We start from the raw sequence: 19,634 nt of genomic DNA on the forward strand, positions 1-19,634 counted from the left end.
GATTGGGCTCCTGGAGGTGGCGCGTGCTGGGGGCCGGTCCTTGTCGTCTGCGAGTTGAAATGCTGGATTAGTCGCGATCAGTGGAGAGTTTTTGGGAACAGAAACACTGCAACGCGACAGCTGTACTCGGGTACCACCCTGACAACGGCGCGAGGTGGAAAAGCCTCAGGGCAACATACAACTGGTAAATCCTGGACGATTTAAAAAATTGAGGTGGGACTTAAAATTGGGAAGAAACTGAACAACTGAACTGGTAGAAAATGTAAAATTCAGCATAACATGTTTTTATAGTAATGAATGACAGGATGAGAGCACTTCTGTTTCCATGATAGGAAAGTCGAGCTATGTCACATCTACACAGTTTGCCAAGTTTGGCGTTTGGAACCAATGCTGAGTATTGTCTGAACTCTGCGTATTTGCACCTTGCAACATGGCTCCTGTATCTCTGGGCCAGACACATTTGATCCTAATTTTTAAAACTCATGTTTGGTTACAAGCGCGGCAAGCTGGTGCAGTGGGTAGCAGTGTCGCCTCACAGCAAGAATTGGATACTCTAAATTGCCCATAGGTGTGAGTGTGTGTGTGAATGGTGTATGTTTCCTGCGATAGAGTGGCGGCATGTCCAGGGTGTATTCCTGCCTCTCGCCCAATGCACGCTCGGATAGGCTCCAGCACCCCCCGCGACCCTGCTCAGTATAAGCGGGTATAGATAATGGATGGATGAATGGATGGATGTTTGGTTACAGGTGTGTACACAGATCTGTGACTCTGCAAATGCTGAAGGTTATATGACTCCTTAGCTAATGTGTGGTGAAGATTATTTGGGCATTACATCAAGCATCACTGACAAAAGCGGGTAAGCTTGCGGGTGTGAACACACATCGCCCTCCTGCAGTGCCCACTCCACTGGCCCCCTGCAGTGCCCACTCCACTGGCCCCCTGCAGTGCCCACTCCACTGGCCCCCTGCTGTGCCCACTCCACTGGCCCCCTGCAGTGCCCACTCCACTGGCCCCCATTCCACTGGCCCCCTGCAGTGCCCACTCCACTGGCCCCCATTCCAGCAAAGATGTATGCTTTGACGTCTGCATTGTACTCAGAGTATCCGTATGCTCTGCAGTCTGTTCCATTCCCAGTGCACTTATTGGCTCATTCAGTAAACATGCGATTTGATGTTAACTGTATTTACAGACGTTTCCACGAACATTTCATTATTGATCTTTTTTTCTCTTATCTGAACTTGATGTTTCGTACAATCAAGCATGCATAAAGGCATACGCAAACAATATTTTTATTTAGAATGCTTTATTATTCATGCAATGTCATTTAAGTAGTTACAGTCCTCATTTACAAGTGTTTATCAACATATTGTTGATAATAAAATTATACATTAATATTAAATATGCTACTGATTTCAATTACAATAACATATATCTGAATAGTCTCAAATTTTTAACTAGCTTTTGATTTAAACTTCAGTTTAGCTTTATTTAGTTTTTTTAAAATAGATTTGGTCATTTTAGATTCATTTTTTCAAAAACTTATTTTAATTTTAATTTTAATTTCAGTTTACAATGTTTTTTATTTTCCCTAACTCACTTTTCATTTTCGTTTATTATATGATGATAACCTTGTTTGGAATGTGTAATTCATTTTGTTTATTGATAAAAACGATTTATGTTGATTGATAATGATACTGTCTATTTGTAAAAAAAACCAATTGTACTCTAAGCACTTTTTCAAGGTCCAGGATTATCTGCCAGTAGTGCACATGCAAACCAAATGCTTGTTGGAGTTCTGGCAAATATGTAACGACAAAAATACAATTTGTATGACATTTAAATAGGACTTTATAGGCTGTATAAGTATGCAGAGCCTGAAGGTCTTGCACATTTCACTGTAATTAACGGACATTTTTTAAAAGTCATAGTATGACATGGTTGCCTTTGAGTGGATAGCTGATTGTAACTGATATTGATTAATTATTGTATATGCTTTTAACCGATATTGATTAATAATTGTAGATGCTGCTGCCATCTTGGCCAGGTCTTCCTTGCAAAAGACATTTTCTGATCTCAGTGGGATGAACCTGATTTTAAAAAGGTAAAATTTAAATGAAACAAAACCTTCACAATTCAGATAACCCACTCTGTTAGGTGTGTGTATAACTGCGCAGAATAGCCATCCCACTCTATCCCATTCAGTTTAGTTTCATTTTCCGGGCATTAGCTTCTGGGATTGCTGGAAGTGTGGTTGGAACAAAGACATACACAGCGGTCCCTCAGGGCTGAACTATAGGGCCGCTGCCGTTAACCGAGTTATAACCTGACTAGTCAGAGAACATCACAGAACTGTAGAAAGCTCAATATACAAATGCCCAATGTGTGTGCCTCCACTTGTCTGGTTCGCTGTTTCTTGGTGATTTGGACATAATATATTACAGACATGTACTGTACATCTGAAAAGAAATGTAAAACTAGTCTCCACCGCACAGGTCATGGCACATTCATATATCATAAACAAACATGCATTCACTCAGACACAAAAAAGTATTGTCATTTTTGTGTAAAGCTCAAACATTTAAAGGAATATATTAAGGAGTAATTTTTCTTTAGTCTTGCATCCTGAGTGATGCTTTACATTGGATTGTCTACATACACTGCTCACATTTAGCGGTGCCATTTGTATTTTACACACATTTGCATGTAAGGATAAGTGTCATATCAGAAAGATAAGTGCGTTCACTCCACTAATCTGTTTTATGATTTACCAACTAATGACGTCAAGTCAGTTAATAATAATAATAATAATAATAATAATAATAATAATAATAATAATAATGTTATTTGTGGGGAAAAAAACAGTTTGAAGGCTCAAAACAATTTTTCAGGCAGTTTGCTGGTCAGCCTCCCGGTTTGCTGGGGTCCTTTACAAACAGAGGAACTCAGACGAAGAACGCAAGTGACCATGCCGACTGTCAGCGTGAAACGGGACCTTATATTCCAAGCCTTGGGCAGAAAATACAGTAAGACGTTTTTTCTGGATAATATTTGAAATGGAAGAAATGTTTGTGTAATTTTTTTTAAAATTACAATGTTTAAATGCTTCAGGGGTTATTCCTTGGCATGAATGAATGGCAGTCGAGCTTCGATTGCTAACCTATCGCTCGAGCCATGGCGTTAGCTAATTTAAATGTGTATTTAGGCCTACAAGATAAAACGATTAGCCAGAAAGTATATTTTAATAAGGACATCTGTGACAGGCTATTTGTTATGATCAGCCAGCACAAAAGGCAAACTAGCGAGATGGCTCGGTAGCTAGAGAGCTAGTCCTGCTTCACTACCGTTGGGTGGTGCACGGGGTTTCACTGCGATTGCATCATTTCTGTATTAAGTAGTTAAATGTTGTGTATTTCTAGCTAGTTTAATTGTAATGTTCTTTAGTGACACTCAGAATTGTGGCAGTGTCAATTATGATCAGGTTTTATTCTAGTAAACTTGGTGTACTCGTTTTAGCTGGTCGCGGTTCTCGCCGCAATATGTCAAAATGAATGGCAACGTTAGCGACATTAAATCTGTGTAAACGGTTGTGGCTACTATTGTTTATAATGATTTTTATTTCCAGAAGCTTAATCTTCAGCTTCTGCTAACGTCAGTTTTTGCTGACTGTCCCACCACTACAGAATAGGGTAGAGTTATTAAAACGCACAACTATCGGCGGTGTAGGCTGACACACACTAACTGTGCCATTACTCGCACTCACAGACACACCCAGCTGTGTATGTGAGTGTGTCTGCCCGAACAGCTGTGTATGTGAGTGTGTGTCTGTACAGCTATGTGTGTGTGCATGTGAGTGTGTGTGTGTGTGTCTGTACAGATGTGCATGTGTGTGTGCGCGTGTGCATGTGAGTGTGTGTGTATGAGTGTGTGTGTGTGTCTGTACAGCTGTGCGTGTGTGTGTGTGTGTGCATGTGAGTGTGTGTCTGTACAGCTGTGCATGTGTTTGTGTGTGTGCACGTGAGTGTGTGTGTGTGTGTCTGTACAGCTGTGCATGTGTGAGTGTGTGTGTGTGTGTGTGCATGTGAATGTGTGTGTGTGTCTGTACAGCTGTGCATGTGCATGTGTATGTGAGTGTGTGTGTGTGTCTGTACAGCTGTGTATGTGTGTGTGTGTGTGTGTACAGCCATTCCAGCTGTTCTTCTCTGATCTGATGCTTCTACCTTTCAGCGGATGAAGAATTCGATGAGCTGTGTTTTGAGTTTGGGCTGGAGCTGGATGAGATTGTAAGTCCTTTTTTTAATCTTAAAGAAAACCCTGGTGGTGGTGTGTGGAATGCAGAGGTGCTGGCGGGGGTTGATGGGGAGGTTGATGGGGGGGTGATGGCAGGGGTTGATGGGGAGGTTGATGGGAGGGTGATGGGGGGTTGATGGCTGGTTAATGATGGGGTGCAGGCGGGGTTGATGGGGGGTTGATGGCAGGGGGATTGGGGGATGATAGGAGGGTGATGGGGGGTTGATGGCAGGGTGCTAGTGGGGGTTGATGGGGGGGTTTGATGGGGGGGTTGATGGGGGGTTAATGGTGGGGTGCTAGTGGGGTTTGATGGGGGGGTTGATTGGGGGTGATGCGGGTTGATGCTGGGGGGATTGGGGGGTGATGGGAGGGTGATGGGGGGGGCCCAGATGCCCTGCAGGGAGGCTGGCCGCAGTGTGTTAATAGTGACACTGTGGCCCCACATCACTTGATCAGGTGTCTGTTGAGCCGCACATGAAGGGTGTTGGTCTGTCTGAACCCTACCTGTGTGCTGATGCTGTAGCTGTGCTGTAGTTGTAGCTGTGTGGTGCTGTAGCTGTGCTGTAGTTGTAGCTGTGCTGTAATGTGCTGTAGCTGTATCTGTAGCAGTGCTGTAGTTGTAGCTGTGTGGTGCTGTAGCTGTGCTGTATTTGTAGCTGTGCTGTAGCTGTGCTGTATCTGTAGCTGTGCTGTGCTGTAGCTGTGTGGTGCTGTAGCTGTGCTGTAGTTGTAGCTGTGCTGTAATGTGCTGTAGCTGTATCTGTAGCTGTGCTGTGCTGTAGCTGTAGCTGTGTGGTGCTGTAGCTGTGCTGTAATGTGTTGTCGCTGTATTTGTAGCTGTGCTGTGCTGTAGCTATGCTGTAGTTGCAGCTGTGTGGTACTGTAGCCGTGCTGTAGTTGTAGCTGTGCTGTAATGTGGTGTAGCTGTATCTGTAGCTGTGCTGTAGCTGTGCTGTAGTTGTAGCTGTGTGGTGCTGTAGCTGTGCTGTAATGTGTTGTAGCTGTATCTGTAGCTGTGCTGTAGCTGTGTGGTGCTGTAGCTGTGCTGTAGTTGTAGCTGTGCTGTAGCTGTGCTGTAATGTACTGTAGTTGTATCTAGCTGTTCTGTAGCTGTAGCTGTGTGGTGCTGTAGCTGTGCTGTAATGTGTTGTAGCTGTATTTGTAGCTGTGCTGTAGTTGTAGCTGTGCTGTGCTGTAGTTGTAGCTGTATCTGTAGCTGTGCTGTGCTGTAGCTGTGCTGTAGTTGTAGCTGTATGGTGCTGTAGCTGTGCTGTAATGTGTTGTAGCTGTATTTGTAGCTGTGCTGTGCTGTAGTTGTAGCTATGCTGTTGCGTGCTGCACAGAGCCTTTGTGCTGTCTGATGAGCTCCGTTTATCTACCACTTAACAAACTGGGGAAAACTGGGAAAGAGAACATTTCTGTCTCTGAATCAGTGAGTGAGTGAGTGACAGGTGCCTGTCTCTGAATCGGTGAGTGAGTGAGTGACAGGTGCCCATCTCTGATTCGGTGAGTGACAGGTGCCCGTCTCTGACTTGGTGAGTGACAGGTGCCCGTCTCTGACTCAGTGAGTGACAGGGGCCTGTCTCTGACTCAGGCGGGTGAGTGACAGGTGTCCGTCTCTGACTCGGTGAGTGACAGGTGCCTGTCTCTGACTCGGTGAGTGACAGGTGCCTCTCTCTGACTCGGTGTCTGTCCCCTTGCAGACCACAGAGAGAGACATCATCAGCCGTGAGCAGGGGGACGTGAGGGCTGAGGGAGCCTCTGATGTGGTTCTGTATAAGATTGATGTTCCGGCCAATCGCTATGACCTGCTCTGTCTGGAGGGGCTGGTCAGAGGCCTGCAGGTCTTCAAGGAGAGGTAACTGTGCTGCCACACCCTGCACCATGACCCACTCACATAACCCACACCCTGCACCATAACCCACACACATAACCCACACCCTGCACCATGACCCACTCACATAACCCACACCCTGCACCATAACCCACTCACATAACCCACACCCTGCACCATAACCCACACCCTGCACCATAACCCACACCCTGCACCATAACCCACACACATAACCCACACCCTGCACCATAACCCACTCACATAACCCACACCCTGCACCATAACCCACACACATAACCCACACCCTGCACCATAACCCACACACATAACCCACACCCTGCACCATAACCCACTCACATAACCCACACCCTGCACCATAACCCACTCACATAACCCACACCCTGCACCATAACCCACTCACATAACCCACACCCTGCACCATAACCCACACACATAACCCACACCCTGCACCATAACCCACACACATAACCCACACCCTGCACTATAACCCACACCCTGCACCATAACCCACACCCTGCACCATAACCCACTCACATAACCCACACCCTGCACCATAACCCACACGCATAACCCACACCCTGCACCATAACCCACGCACATAACCCACACCTTGCACCATAACCCACCCACATAACCCACACCCTGCACCATAACCCATACCCCACACCTTGCACCATAACCCATACCCCACACCTTGCACCATAACCCAAAACCCGTCTGTTACTCCTGTCCAAACACACACTCGCTTGTTCTCCTGTTCTCTCCTGGGTGTGTGAGCAGGGCGGAGGCCCCCCGTTACCGCAGGCTGAGCCCGTCCGATGGGGCGCCCCAGAGACTGCTCATCACAGAGGAGGTACACTGGCACGGGTGGTCTTCACTAACCCAGCTTTGGGAAATGGCACGTCCCCTACCAGGCTTGTGTGTGTGTGTGCTATCGCTAATGCACAGCGGCTGGAGTGGCCATGTGTTCTCTAGCGCTATGTGTGTGTGTGTGTGTGTGTGTACCACAGGATTGTGGCAAATCCTGGATTATTGTATTTAACGCTGGGTTGTTGTATGTAACGCTGGGTTATTGTATGTAACGCTTTGTTATTGTATGTAATGCTGGGTTATTGTATGTAATGCTGGGTTATTGTTTTTAACACTGGGTTATTGTATGTAATGCTGGGTTATTGTATATAATGCTGGGTTATTGTATGTAACGCTGGGTTATTGTATGTAACGCTTTGTTATTGTATGTAATGCTGGGTTATTGTATGTAATGCTTGGTTATTGTTTTTAACACTGGGTTATTGTATGTAATGCTGGGTTATTTTATTTAACGCTGGGTTATTGTATTTAGCACTGGGTTCTTTTTCTCTCCCGGGCTGCAGACGGCTGCCGTGCGCCCTCATGCTGTTGCCGCAGTCCTGCGCAACATCAGCTTGACGCAGGAGCGATATGACAGCTTCATCGAGCTGCAGGAGAAGCTGCACCAGAATGTCTGCAGGTCAGCCGCAGAACAATCTGCACAGGGTCCGGTCACAGCACAATCTGCACAGGGTCCGATCACAGCACAATCTGCACAGGGTCCGGTCACAGCACAATCTGCACAGGGTCCGGTCACAGCACAGTCTGCACAGGGTCCGGTCACAGCACAATCTGCACAGGGTCCGGTCACAGCACAATCTGCACAGGGTCCGGTCACAGCACAATCTGCACAGGGTGTGGTCACAGCAGCGTCAGTAAAGCTCCAGATCTGAACAGGGTCGTTTCAGTTCAGGCTTTATACAGAGACACTGTCACAAAGACACTTAACCAGAATAGGAAATAGAAAACATTAACACTGAGTGTTAGGGTTTTACTGTGAGTGTTAGTGTGGAGGCTGAACACTGAGTGTTAGGGTCTTACTGTTAGCGTTAATGAGGAAGCTGAACATTACATTACATTACAGGCATTTGGCAGACGCTCTTATCCAGAGCGACGTACAACAAAGTGTATAACCATAACCAGGAACAAGCATGACGAAACCCCTAGAGAGAAGTACCGGTCCAAGGGCAGGGAACAACCGCATAGTTCAACTTGGACCCTGATGGTTAAACTGATTAACACTAACAACGAGAACGGCAACAACGCAATCTATGGAAAAAATACAAGTAGTCGTTAAGACAGTTAATGCACCTAGTCACCTACGAAACAGCTGCCTAGTTACAACCCTAAGTTTAGTCATTTACAGGGGGGAAGGGAGGGAGGGGGAGAGGTGCAGCCTGAAGAGGTGAGTCTTCAGTCGTCGTTTGAAATGGGTCAGTGTCTCAGCTGTTCTGACCTCCACAGGGAGGTCATTCCACCATCGTGGGGCCAGAACAGACAGGAGACGTGTTCTGGAAGTGCAGGTGCGAAGAGGGGGAGGTGCTAGGCGTCCTGAGGTAGCAGAACGGAGGGATCTGGCTGGCATGTAGGGTTTGAATATCTTGTGGAGGTATGCTGGGGCTGATCCCTTGGCTGCCTGGTATGCTAGGACCAATGTTTTAAATTTGATGCGAGTGTTAGGACACAAATCTGAACACTGGCTGGCATGTAGGGTTTGAATATCTTGTGGAGGTATGCTGGGGCTGATCCCTTGACTGCCTGGTATGCTAGGACCAATGTTTTAAATTTGATGCGAGTGTTAGGACACAAATCTGAACACTGAGTGTTAGGGTTTTACTGTGAGTGTTAATGAGGAGGCTGAACACTGAGTGTTAGGGTTTTACTGTGAGTGTTACTGAGGCTGAACACTGGGTGTTAGGGTTTTATTGTGAGTGTTAATGAGGAGGCTCAACACTGAGTGTTAGGGTCTTACTGTGATTGTTAATGACGGAGGCTGAACACTGCGTGTTAGGGTCTTACTGTGAGTGTTTTGCAGGAAGAGAACCCTGGTGGCCATCGGGACTCATGACCTGGACACCATCTCGGGCCCCTTCACCTACACAGCCCGCCCCCCCGCCCAGATCCGCTTCCGCCCCCTCAACCAGAGCCAGGAGCTGACTGCGCTGGAGATGATGAGCATGTACAAGGTGAGCTGTGTTGGGTTTAACAACCATTCTGCTGTGAGGGGAGCGGGCATGCCCTGACCAGACCTGAGCACCAAACCAGACCTGAGCACCAAACCAGCCTGAGCACCAAACCAGGCCTGAGCACCAAACTAGGCCTGAGCACCAAACCAGCCTGAGCACCAAACCAGGCCTGAGCACCAAACCAGGCCTGAGCACCAAACCAGGCCTGAGCACCAAACCAGGCCTGAGCACCAAACCAGACCTGAGCACCAAACATGGTGTGAAGTGTGCAGATTTCAGTTTTTTTTTTCTTACTGATTATGAAATCATTTATGTAATCCTCACTGAATATTGTGCTTGTGGGATTTGATATGTTTCAGAGCGACAGCCACCTACGACATTACCTCCACATTATTGAGGACAAGCCGGTGTACCCCGTTATCTATGACAGCAACGGCGTGGTCCTGTCCATGCCCCCCATTATTAACGGTGAGCTTCCCCACCAGTCGACCTGCCTAAACCCGGGTTTACTGCACCAACTCAGAATATATCTGCGCAGGAAATACTGCCGTGCTGTGATGGTGTGCAGAACGTTTGCACGTGCTCAGTAAGCGCCCAGATACACCTGATTTTAGGGCTCCTGATAGGTTGTGTGAAATGCTTCTGTGCTGCTGTGTAACAGGGGACCACTCCAGAATCTCCCTCAACACCAAGAACGTCTTCATCGAGTGCACAGCCACTGATCTGACAAAGGTATGCAAACAATTAAGGCATCATATGTTAAAGGATTTTACATACTCGTAACATTTTTTACCACAATTAATATACTTTTCATTAATACAGCCTGTTACACTTCACATCCAACAAGCTGATATGACATGCTTTACCTTTCTATAATTTGTTATACTGTACAATGCTTTGACATGCTGTAACCTACTTTTTATGACATGACTTGTTAAAACACTACATTAACATGACCTGTCCTAGCCTGTCCTAGCCTGTCCTAGCCTGTCCTAGCCTGTCCTAGCCCTGTCCTAGCCCTGTCCTAACCTGTCCGTTACCGTACTCTGCTGTAGTCAATCCCAGTTCATTTCTGTGTTTTTTTCATTCAGGCTAAGATTGTTCTGGACATGATTGTCACAATGTTCAGTGAATACTGTGAGCAGCCATTCACGTAAGTTATAAATAAATAAAAAAAATTAAAAAAAACTTCCTTGGTTTATATTTCCTGCGTTCTGATTTCCTGCACCCTGTTTGTATTGTTTCCAGAGTGGAGGAAGCTGAGGTTGTGTACCCTGATGGCAGAACCTGCGTGTATCCAGTATGTGTCCAGCCCCCCCCTTAAATCCAGGCTTGACCCCCCCCCCCCCTGTTTATGGCCTGCCTTATTAGCAGGGTTGGGTACTGAAACCCTGTAGCACTGTAGCCCCAGTTCCCATATGACTGGTACCTACCGAACCGATTGAGTTCAGTGCTTCATTTTGTGGTCTTCAGTAGCGCTGCACTGGTCTGTCCGGTGGAGTCGGAGCCGTTGGGAAGATAGCTCACGTTAAACTCGGTCAAAATGCCAAAAGAGGAAGTGTGGCTGTATTTTACCCATAAGCATTCAAACAGTGGCAGTTGCCTTTGCCATAAAAAGGTTGTTCGTTAATGTCATTATTTGCTCTTTATTTGAAATAAGATAGATGATTGGTTCAGGGCAGGCACCATTTAGGCATTGTGTTGTTTTAAATGTAGCGTTGTAGCACCTGTGTCGTAAAAATGATTATTGCTGCGTTGGGCTGGGGGCACCCTAAAAATGATTATTGCTGCGTTGGGCTGGGGGCACCCCAACCACAACCCTAACCCTAACCCCAACCACAACCCTAACCCTAACCCCAACCACAGCCCCAACCCTAACCCCAACCCCAACCCTAACCCTAACCCCAACCACAACCCTAACCCTAACCCCCCTAACCCTAACCCCAACCCTAACTGACCACTGTGCTGTTCCTCAGGAGCTGGCCTACAGGACCGAGACACTGACGGGAGATTTCATCAACCAGAAAGTGGGAATCAGGTTAGTGTGGTTTGGAATGTCTCCTTCCCCCCTTCAGCAGAGCGGACTGCTAGTGCCTCCAGAGTACAGTTTCTGCTAAATGAATGTAATGCGCTAACAGACCAGCTAAATGAATGTAATGCGCTAACATGCTAGCTAAATGAATGTAATGTGCTAACATGCTAGCTAAATGAATGTAATGTGCTAACAGACCAGCTAAATGAATGTAATGCACTAACATGCTAGCTAAATGAATGTAATGCGCTAACATGCCAGCTAAATGAATGTAATGCGCTAACATGCTAGCTAAATGAATGTAATGTGCTAACATGCTAGCTAAATGAATGTAATGTGCTAACATGCTAGCTAAATGAATGTAATGTGCTAACATGCTAGCTAAATGAATGTACGCTAACATGCACTAAATGAATGTAATGCGCTAACATGCTAGCTAAATGAATGTAATGTGCTAACATGCTAGCTAAATGAATGTAATGTGCTAACATGCTAGCTAAATGAATGTAATGTGCTAACATGCTAGCTAAATGAATGTAATGCACTAACATGCCAGCTAAATGAATGTAATGTGATAACATGCCAGCTAAATGAATGTAATGCACTAACATGCTAGCTAAATAAATGTAATGTGCTAACATGCCGGCTAAATGAATGTAATGCACTAACATGCTAGCTAAATGAATGTAATGTGCTAACATGCTAGCTAAATGAATGTAATGTGCTAACATGCTAGCTAAATGAATGTAATGTGCTAACATGCTAGCTAAATGAATGTAATGCGCTAACATGCTAGCTAAATGAATGTAATGTGCTAACATGCTAGCTAAATGAATGTAATGTGCTAACATGTGCTAAATGAGTGTATGTGCGAACATGCTAGCTAAAGCTGTAATCGACATGCTAGCTAATGATGTAGTGCTACATGCTAGCTAATGAATGAGATGTGCTAACATGGTACGCCACATGATTAATGTGCTAACATGCCGGCTAAATGAATGTAATGTAATGCGCTACCGTGTCGCTTCAGTGAGTCCGAGACATGCGCGCTTTGACCAGTTCTGGCTCCAGGTTAGGACGCACACTCCAGTGACACCCTCCCTAACCAGGCCAGCCCCTTGAACTGGAACGCAACCTGCTTAACCAGTCGCACAACGCCCCTACTACACCGTGGCCTAACCAGTTAATGACCACCCTCTCATAACCTCCACGGCCACGCCCCTTACTGACACCCTCCCTAACCAGGCCACGCCCCTTACTGACACCCTCCCTAACCAGGCCACACCCCTTACTGACACCCTCCCTAACCAGGCACGCTTTGCACCTCCCTAACCAGGCCACCCCTACTGAACCTCCTACAGCCACTTCTGCCTCCCTACAGGCGCGTGTGTGCGTGCGTGCGTGCGTGCGTGCGTGCCTGCCTGTGTGTGTGCGTGCGTGCGTGTGCGTGCGTGCGCGTGTGTGTGTGTGCGTGCATGCGTGCCTGCCTGTGTGCGTGCGTGCGTGCCTGTGTGTACGTGCGTGCGTGCGTGTGTGTGCGTGCGTGCGCGTGTGTGTGTGTGCGTGCATGCGTGCGTACCTGTGTGTGCGTGCGTGCGTGTCTTTGTATTTGTATTTGTACAGCTCCCTCTGAACAAGCTGACAGAGCTCCTGAGGCAGGATCTAGCTGCAGCCAGTTTCACTGAGGCGCTCACCTTTGCTCTGGTACGGACCCTCCCTCCCTCTCTCTCTCTCTTTCTGTCTGTCTCTATCTCCCTCCCTCCCTCTCTCTCTCTCCCTCTCTCTCTTTCTGTCTGTCTCTATCTCCCTCCCTCCCTCTCTCTCTCTCTGTATCTCCTTCCCTCTTTCTCTCTCTCCCTCTCTCTCTGTCTTTCTCTCTGTCTGTCTCTCTCTCTTTCTCTCTCCCTCCCTCTCACTCCCTCTCCTCCCCTTCTCTCTCCCCCCCTCTCCCTCCCTCTCTCTCTCTTTCTCTCTGTGTAGGGGATAGATAAGTGATAAGTGCACAGGTATGAGAGGGTAGGTGAGTAAATAAGCACGCAGGTGTGAGGGGATAGGTAAGCACGCAGGTGTGAGGGGATAGGTAAGCACGCAGGTGTGAGGGGATAGGTAAGCACACAGGTGTGAGGGGGTAGGTAAGCACACAGGTGTGAGGGGATAGGTAAGCACTCAGGTGTGAGGGGGGTAGGTAAGCACACAGGTGTGAGGGGATAGGTAAGCACACAGGTGTGAGGGGATAGGTAAGCACTCAGGTGTGAGGGGGGTAGGTAAGCACACAGGTGTGAGGGGATAGGTAAGCACGCAGGGGTGAGGGGATAGGTAAGCACACAGGTGTGAGGGGGATAGGTAAGCACACAAGTGTGAGGGGGATAGGTAAGCACGCAGGGGTGAGGGGATAGGTAAGCACGCAGGTGTTAGGGGGATAGGTAAGCACACAAGTGTGAGGGGGATAGGTAAGCACCAGGTGTTAGGGGATGGTAGTATGAGCACACAGGTGTTAGGGGGATAGGTAAGCACACAGGTGTGAGGGGGGTAGGTAAGCACGCAGGTGTTAGGGGGATAGGTAAGCACACAAGTGTGAGGGGGATAGGTAAGCACGCAGGTGTTAGGGGATGGGTAAGTATTGAGCACACAGGTGTGAGGGGATAGGTAAGCACACAGTGTGAGGGGGTAGGTAAGCACGCAGGTGTGAGGGGATAGGTAAGCACGCAGGTGTTAGGGGGATAGGTAAGCACAAGTGTGAGGGGGATAGGTAAGCACGCAGGTGTTAGGGGGATAGGTAAGCACGCAGGTGTTAGGGGGATAGGTAAATATTGAGCACACAGGTCTGAGGGGGATAGGTAAGCACACAGGTGTGAGGGGGATAGGTAAGCACACAGGTGTGAGGGGGTAGGTCTTGAGCACACAGGTGTTTTTGGTAATCAGATGCTCTCTCTGTAGTGCTCTCAGGAGGACATTGCTGATAAACTGGGGAGAAACATCTCAGAAATCAGAGCTGTGCACATCGCCAACCCGAAAACTGCTGAGTTCCAGGTGGGAAAACTCCTTCTGCTGTCTCAGAAAACACAGAAAATGCACCGTGTGCAAATTACTGAAGCGTGCGTCACTGACAGTGTTCTCCACTAGAGGGTGCTATTGGTCTCTTTCAGACAGGCTGCTGTTGCTGCTGCAGTAACACTCTCTCCCTACAGGTGGCGCGCACCACCCTCCTGCCAGGCCTGCTCAAGACTCTGGCAGCAAACAGGAAGATGCCTCTGCCCCTCAAACTCTTTGAGATCTCCGATGTGGTGCTGAAAGATGACACAAGAGGTGTGTGTGTGTGTGCGTGTGTGCGTGCGAGTGTGTGTGTGAGTGAGTGTATATGCGTGTGAGCGTGAGTGTGTGTGTGTATGTGTGTGTGCGTGTGTGTGTGCATATGTGCGTGTGAGTGAGTGAGTTAGTGTATATGCGCGTGAGTGTGTGTGTATGTGCATGTGTGCGTGTGAGTGAGTGTGTGAGTGAGTGAGTTAGTGTATATGCACGTGAGTGTGTGTGTGTGTGTGAGTGAGTGAGTTAGTGTATATGCGTGTGAGCGTGTGTGTGCATGTGCGTGTGAGTGAGTGTGTGAGTGAGTTAGGGTATATGCGTGAGTGTGTGTGTGTATGTGTGTGTGCGTGCGTGTGTGCATGTGTGCGTGTGAGTGAGTGAGTTAGTGTATATGCGCGTGAGTGTGTGTGTATGTGCGTGTGAGTGAGTGTGTGAGTGAGTTAGTGTATGTGAGCGTGAGTGTGTGTGTGTGTGTGTGCGTGCGTGTGTGCATGTGTCGTGTGAGTGAGTGTGTGAGTGAGTGAGTTAGTGTATATGCACGTGAGTGTGTGTGTGTGTGAGTGAGTTAGTGTATATGCGTGTGAGCGTGAGTGTGTGCATGTGCGTGTGAGTGAGTGTGTGAGTGAGTGAGTTAGTGTATATGCGTGTGAGCGTGTGTGTGTGTGTGTGTGAGTTAGTGTATATGCATGTGAGCGTGAATGTGTGTGTGTGCATGTGTGTGTGTGGGTGTGAGTGAGTGTGTGAGTGTGTGAATTAGTGTATATGCGTGAGTGTGCATGTGCGTGTGAGTGTGTGTGTGTGCATGTGTGTGTGTGTGTGTGAGTGAGTGTGTGAGTGTGTGAATTAGTGTATATGCGTGAGTGCGTGTGTGAGCGTGAGTGAGCGTGAGAGCGTGTGTGAGAGCGTGTGTGAGAGCGTGTGTGAGAGCGTGTGTGTGAGCGTGTGTGTGTGTGTGTGTGAGTAAGGGGATTTATTTTTTTCTCAGATGTGGGTGCCAGGAACAGCCGGCGTCTCTGTGCCGTGTACTACAACAAGAGTCCCGGGTTCGAGGTGATCCACGGCCTACTGGACCGGGTCATGCAGCTTCTGGAGGTTAATCCGGGCCCGGGAGAGGGGTACCACATCAAAGCCTCAGATGGTAAGAACCGCAGCGGCTGCGTGTCACAGTTCAGGGGTTGGGCTTGGAGTTGGGGTGGGGTGGTAGGGTTGGGGTTTGTTTAGGGTTGGAGTTGGGGTGGGGTGGTAGGGTTGGGGTTTGTTTAGGGTTGGAGTTGGGGTGGGGTGGTGGGTTGGGGTTGTGGTTTAGGGGTTGTGTGTTGGGGATGGGGTTGGTGTTGGGGTGGGGGGTGGGGTTGGGTTAGGGTTAGGGTTAAAGTTGGTGTTGCGGTTGGTGTTGGGGTGGGTGGGTGGGTTGTTGAAGGGTTGGGGATGGGGTTGGTGTTGGGGTGGGGGGTTGGGGTTGGAGATGGGGTGGGCTCTTTGTGCATTGAGGTTTTAGTAAGGATGTTCATAGCGTGTACTCTTAGCTTAGGTTTAGTATGGGTGTTCATAGCGTGTACTCTTAGCTTAGGTTTAGTATGGGTGTTCATAGCGTGTACTCTTAGCTTAGGGGAATTGAGGTTTTAGTATGGGTGTTCATAGCGTGTACTCTTAGCTTAGGTTTAGTATGGGTGTTCATAGCGTGTACTCTTAGCTTAGGTTTAGTATGGGTGTTCATAGCGTGTACTCTTAGCTTAGGTTTAGTATGGGTGTTCATAGCGTGTACTCTTAGCTTAGGTTTAGTATGGGTGTTCATAGCGTGTACTCTTAGCTTAGGTTTAGTATGGCTGTTCATAGCGTGTACTCCTTTAGCTTAGGGGATGAGAGTCGAGAGTATGGATGTTCATAGCGTGTACTCTTTTAGCTTAGGTTTTAGTATGGATGTTCATAGCGTGTACTCTTAGCTTAGGGGATGAGAGTCCAGGTGTAGAATCGGTTCAGTTCTAAGAAACTGGATCTAGTTTTTCAGAACCATGGTTACAGACGGAATGGTTTTATTTTCCCTTCAAAAGAACTCAGTTCTGCAACATCAAACTTCTTGAGCTGCAGTTTCTTTGAGAGGAAGGATGCTGCTGGACTCATGTATGTTTCCTGTAGTTATTGAATTGTAAGGGCTGTGATGAGGAGGTCGTTTGCCTTGTTTTGTCTGCTTATGGAAGAGTGGGGTAGTAATGGAGCTGGTGAATGAACAGATCCATTAGATAATTAAAACCATGCAACTGCACATGAAAGCAGTATCAGCGCAGGCTTTAGTAATTGTCGTTGATATAACAAAGGAAAGGACCTGCTTCCATCCTGGCCCTCCTATCAGGCAGGACTGGCAGGCCAGGGCAGTTTGAGTTCCTGTTTCCTGTTAATTATCAGTGATCTTGATGCAGTTTCACTGGCTGCAGTCACTACAGGATGATTATTAAAAACTCCTGCACACATTGTTTGAGTTTCTAGTTGGGCTGCAGCATATGGAAATACTGGAGCTGATATCAATAAGTGGTATTTGCCTGCACATTTAAGTTTCCACCTTCATCTCAATAGCAAATGAGCACAAACAGCAACTCATAAAGGAACATGTTGCACATTTTATTATTATAGCAAAATATTTTAACTTGCTTACTTTATTATTATGCAGAGAGTGTGGGGCTGGATAACTGCTGCATCTCTGTGGCTTTGCTTTTGAATGTAACTGGTAAAAACTATGGATTAAAAAGAACTAATAAGCATGGCAGGCGATGTTGAGGCCATTGTTGAGCATGACATTTTCACTGTGTACCAACTATAGCAGAGCATGATGTTAGCATCATTCAGTTACCAATATCACTCCGGTGTTATGACCTTTAACCTGCCAAGGAGGGCATTTCAGAAGTGTTGGTCTGAGTGGACATCATTGGCTGCAGCTGTGGCAGTCGGTGGAGCTGATTGGCTGCGGTCTCTGAGTGATTCCTGCTGGTCTGGAGGCTCGTTTCCTGCTCTTATGACAGCGTTTCGGGGTTCGTAAAGGAACAGCAGCACATCTCTCCCTGCTGACACGCTCTCGCTAACCAACCGTCACCAGTCCCCCCCATTCTCACTCCAATGGGAATGTTAAAATAGTGAAATTATGAGATTAATCTGACTGTGTCAGTGGGGCAATATCAAATACCATATCAAAACAGCGCTGTCATTGGTAACATGCTCATAGCCTAGCACAGTTGGCCGTTGGGGTGATGTGTGTAGAGCTGAGGGTGGTTGGCGGTCGGGGTTCGGGGGTTGGGGGTTGGGGTGATGTGTGTAGAGTTGAGGGTCCTTTTTGGTGGGCAGTTGGGGGTCTGGGTGGGGAGGTCGGGGGTCCGGGTGGTGGCGGATGACCTGTTCATACGGACCTCTCCACGGCAGCGGTAGGAGCAGTGGTTGACGGACAGCTGCTCATTTGAGAGATCTATGAGCGGTGAGCTGGCCTGCTGGGCCCCCCGAGCATTCCCCTCCTTCCCCCCTCCCTGCGGTGAGGCCAGGGGGATGTGAACATGTGCCCTCCCCCCCCCAGGACGACCGTGCGGGAGGCCTGTCAGCAGATGTTTGGACAGGCAGGGGCACTTTGATCTCTGCCTGAAGCTGTGTCTGATCCCAGAATTTCAGAGCCCTGATTGGCCCCCTGTGTGCGCCCATCCTTCCATAGAGACCCAACTGCAACACGGTCTTCAGCAGGGCTCGGGCGGGGCTGGGGTGGGGCTGGGGCGGGGGTGGGGGGGGGTTTGGGGGGGATCTAGGCTGGGGCGAGACACACATACACTCACAGCTGTGAGTCTGATTGTGAGAGAGAGCTGTGTGGTGTAGACCTCTCTTTCTCTCTGGTGCAGACCGCTCTCTCTCTGGTGCAGACCCCTCTCTCTCTGGTACAGACCCTCTCTCTCTGGTACAGACATCTCTCTCTCTGGTGCAGACCTCTTTCTGTGTGGTGCAGACCCCTCTCTCTCTGGTACAGACATCTCTCTCTCTGGTGCAGACCTCTTTCTGTGTGGTGCAGACCCTCTCTCTCTGGTGTAGACCTCTCTCTCTTTGGTGCCGACTTCTCTTACTCGCTCTCTCTATTTGCAGACTGCAGCTTCTTCCCCGGACGCTGTGCGGAGGTTTTTGCTCATGGGCAGAGCATTGGCCGCCTCGGGGTCCTTCATCCTGACGTCATCAGTCGCTTCGAGCTCACCATGCCTTGCTCCGCCCTCGACATCGACATCGAGCCGTTCCTGTGACCCGTGCCCCGCTCGCCCCGCCCCTGGCCCCGCCCCGCTAGCCCCGCCTGTTAGAGCCACATGCTTCTGAGGTTTGGGGTGTTTTGGCTCAGCTCAGCCCAGTCCTCCATCTCTCCCTCTCTCCCTCCTCTCTCACTGACTCCCTATCTCTCTCTCCCTCCCTCTAATCTCTCTGCCTCTCCCTGTTGGGTGACAAAATTGCCTCTGAATCACCCTGGTCTCCTGCACAGTGCAGCTGGGTTGGCTGTCACACTGTTATTAGAGTCATAGTCCCGTGGGTATCATCAGGAATAGATCCTCTCACCTGCTCTGTAATTCAGTTTTATACATCAGATTAATATGAATAATAAGTCTGTTTCTGTATGGCTGTTTTAAATAGCTGTCATAGTGTACATGAATAAAATATACTCGTGGAGAAGAGTCACTGATATTTATCTCTCTTTGTATGCACTTTTCCCTGTTGTTCTGATTGGCAGCTTATCCATCCCTTGTTTATCATACACTGACTCAGAGCTCAGTCACTGAGACTCATCATACACTGACTCAGAGCTCAGTCACTGAGACTCATCATACACTGACTCAGAGCTCAGTCACTGAGACTCATCATACACTGACTCAGCTCAGTCACTGAGACTCATCATACACTGACTCAGAGCTCAGTCACTGAGACTCATCATACACTGACTCAGCTTAGTCACTGAGACTCATCATACACTGACTCAGAGCTCAGTCACTGACTCATCATACACTGACTCAGAGCTCAGTCACTGACTCATACACTGACTCAGCTCAGTCACTGAGACTCATCATACACTGACTCAGAGCTCAGTCACTGACTCATCATACACTGACTCAGAGCTCAG

At 48.2% G+C, this 19,634-nt stretch overlaps 1 protein-coding gene across 1 annotated transcript; it reads left to right on the forward strand.

The window, feature by feature from the left end:
* Positions 1 to 45: 45 nt before the first annotated feature.
* On the forward strand, positions 46 to 19,191 carry farsb (phenylalanyl-tRNA synthetase subunit beta). Its single transcript, XM_064301540.1, has 19 exons — positions 46 to 184; positions 2,023 to 2,101; positions 2,889 to 3,023; positions 4,225 to 4,280; positions 5,991 to 6,145; positions 6,923 to 6,995; positions 7,516 to 7,631; positions 9,027 to 9,177; positions 9,537 to 9,645; positions 9,839 to 9,909; positions 10,269 to 10,330; positions 10,426 to 10,477; positions 11,154 to 11,278; positions 12,591 to 12,594; positions 12,752 to 12,913; positions 14,147 to 14,239; positions 14,398 to 14,515; positions 15,498 to 15,650; positions 18,620 to 19,191. Exons 3-19 carry the CDS (start codon positions 2,966 to 2,968, stop codon positions 18,769 to 18,771), a joined length of 1,710 nt encoding a protein of 569 aa, XP_064157610.1. The 5' UTR covers positions 46 to 184; positions 2,023 to 2,101; positions 2,889 to 2,965; the 3' UTR covers positions 18,772 to 19,191.
* The last annotated feature ends 443 nt before the right edge of the window (positions 19,192 to 19,634 follow it).

The sequence above is a fragment of the Anguilla rostrata genome, chromosome 12, assembly GCF_018555375.3.
Source record: "Anguilla rostrata isolate EN2019 chromosome 12, ASM1855537v3, whole genome shotgun sequence".
Classification (NCBI taxonomy): domain Eukaryota; kingdom Metazoa; phylum Chordata; class Actinopteri; order Anguilliformes; family Anguillidae; genus Anguilla; species Anguilla rostrata.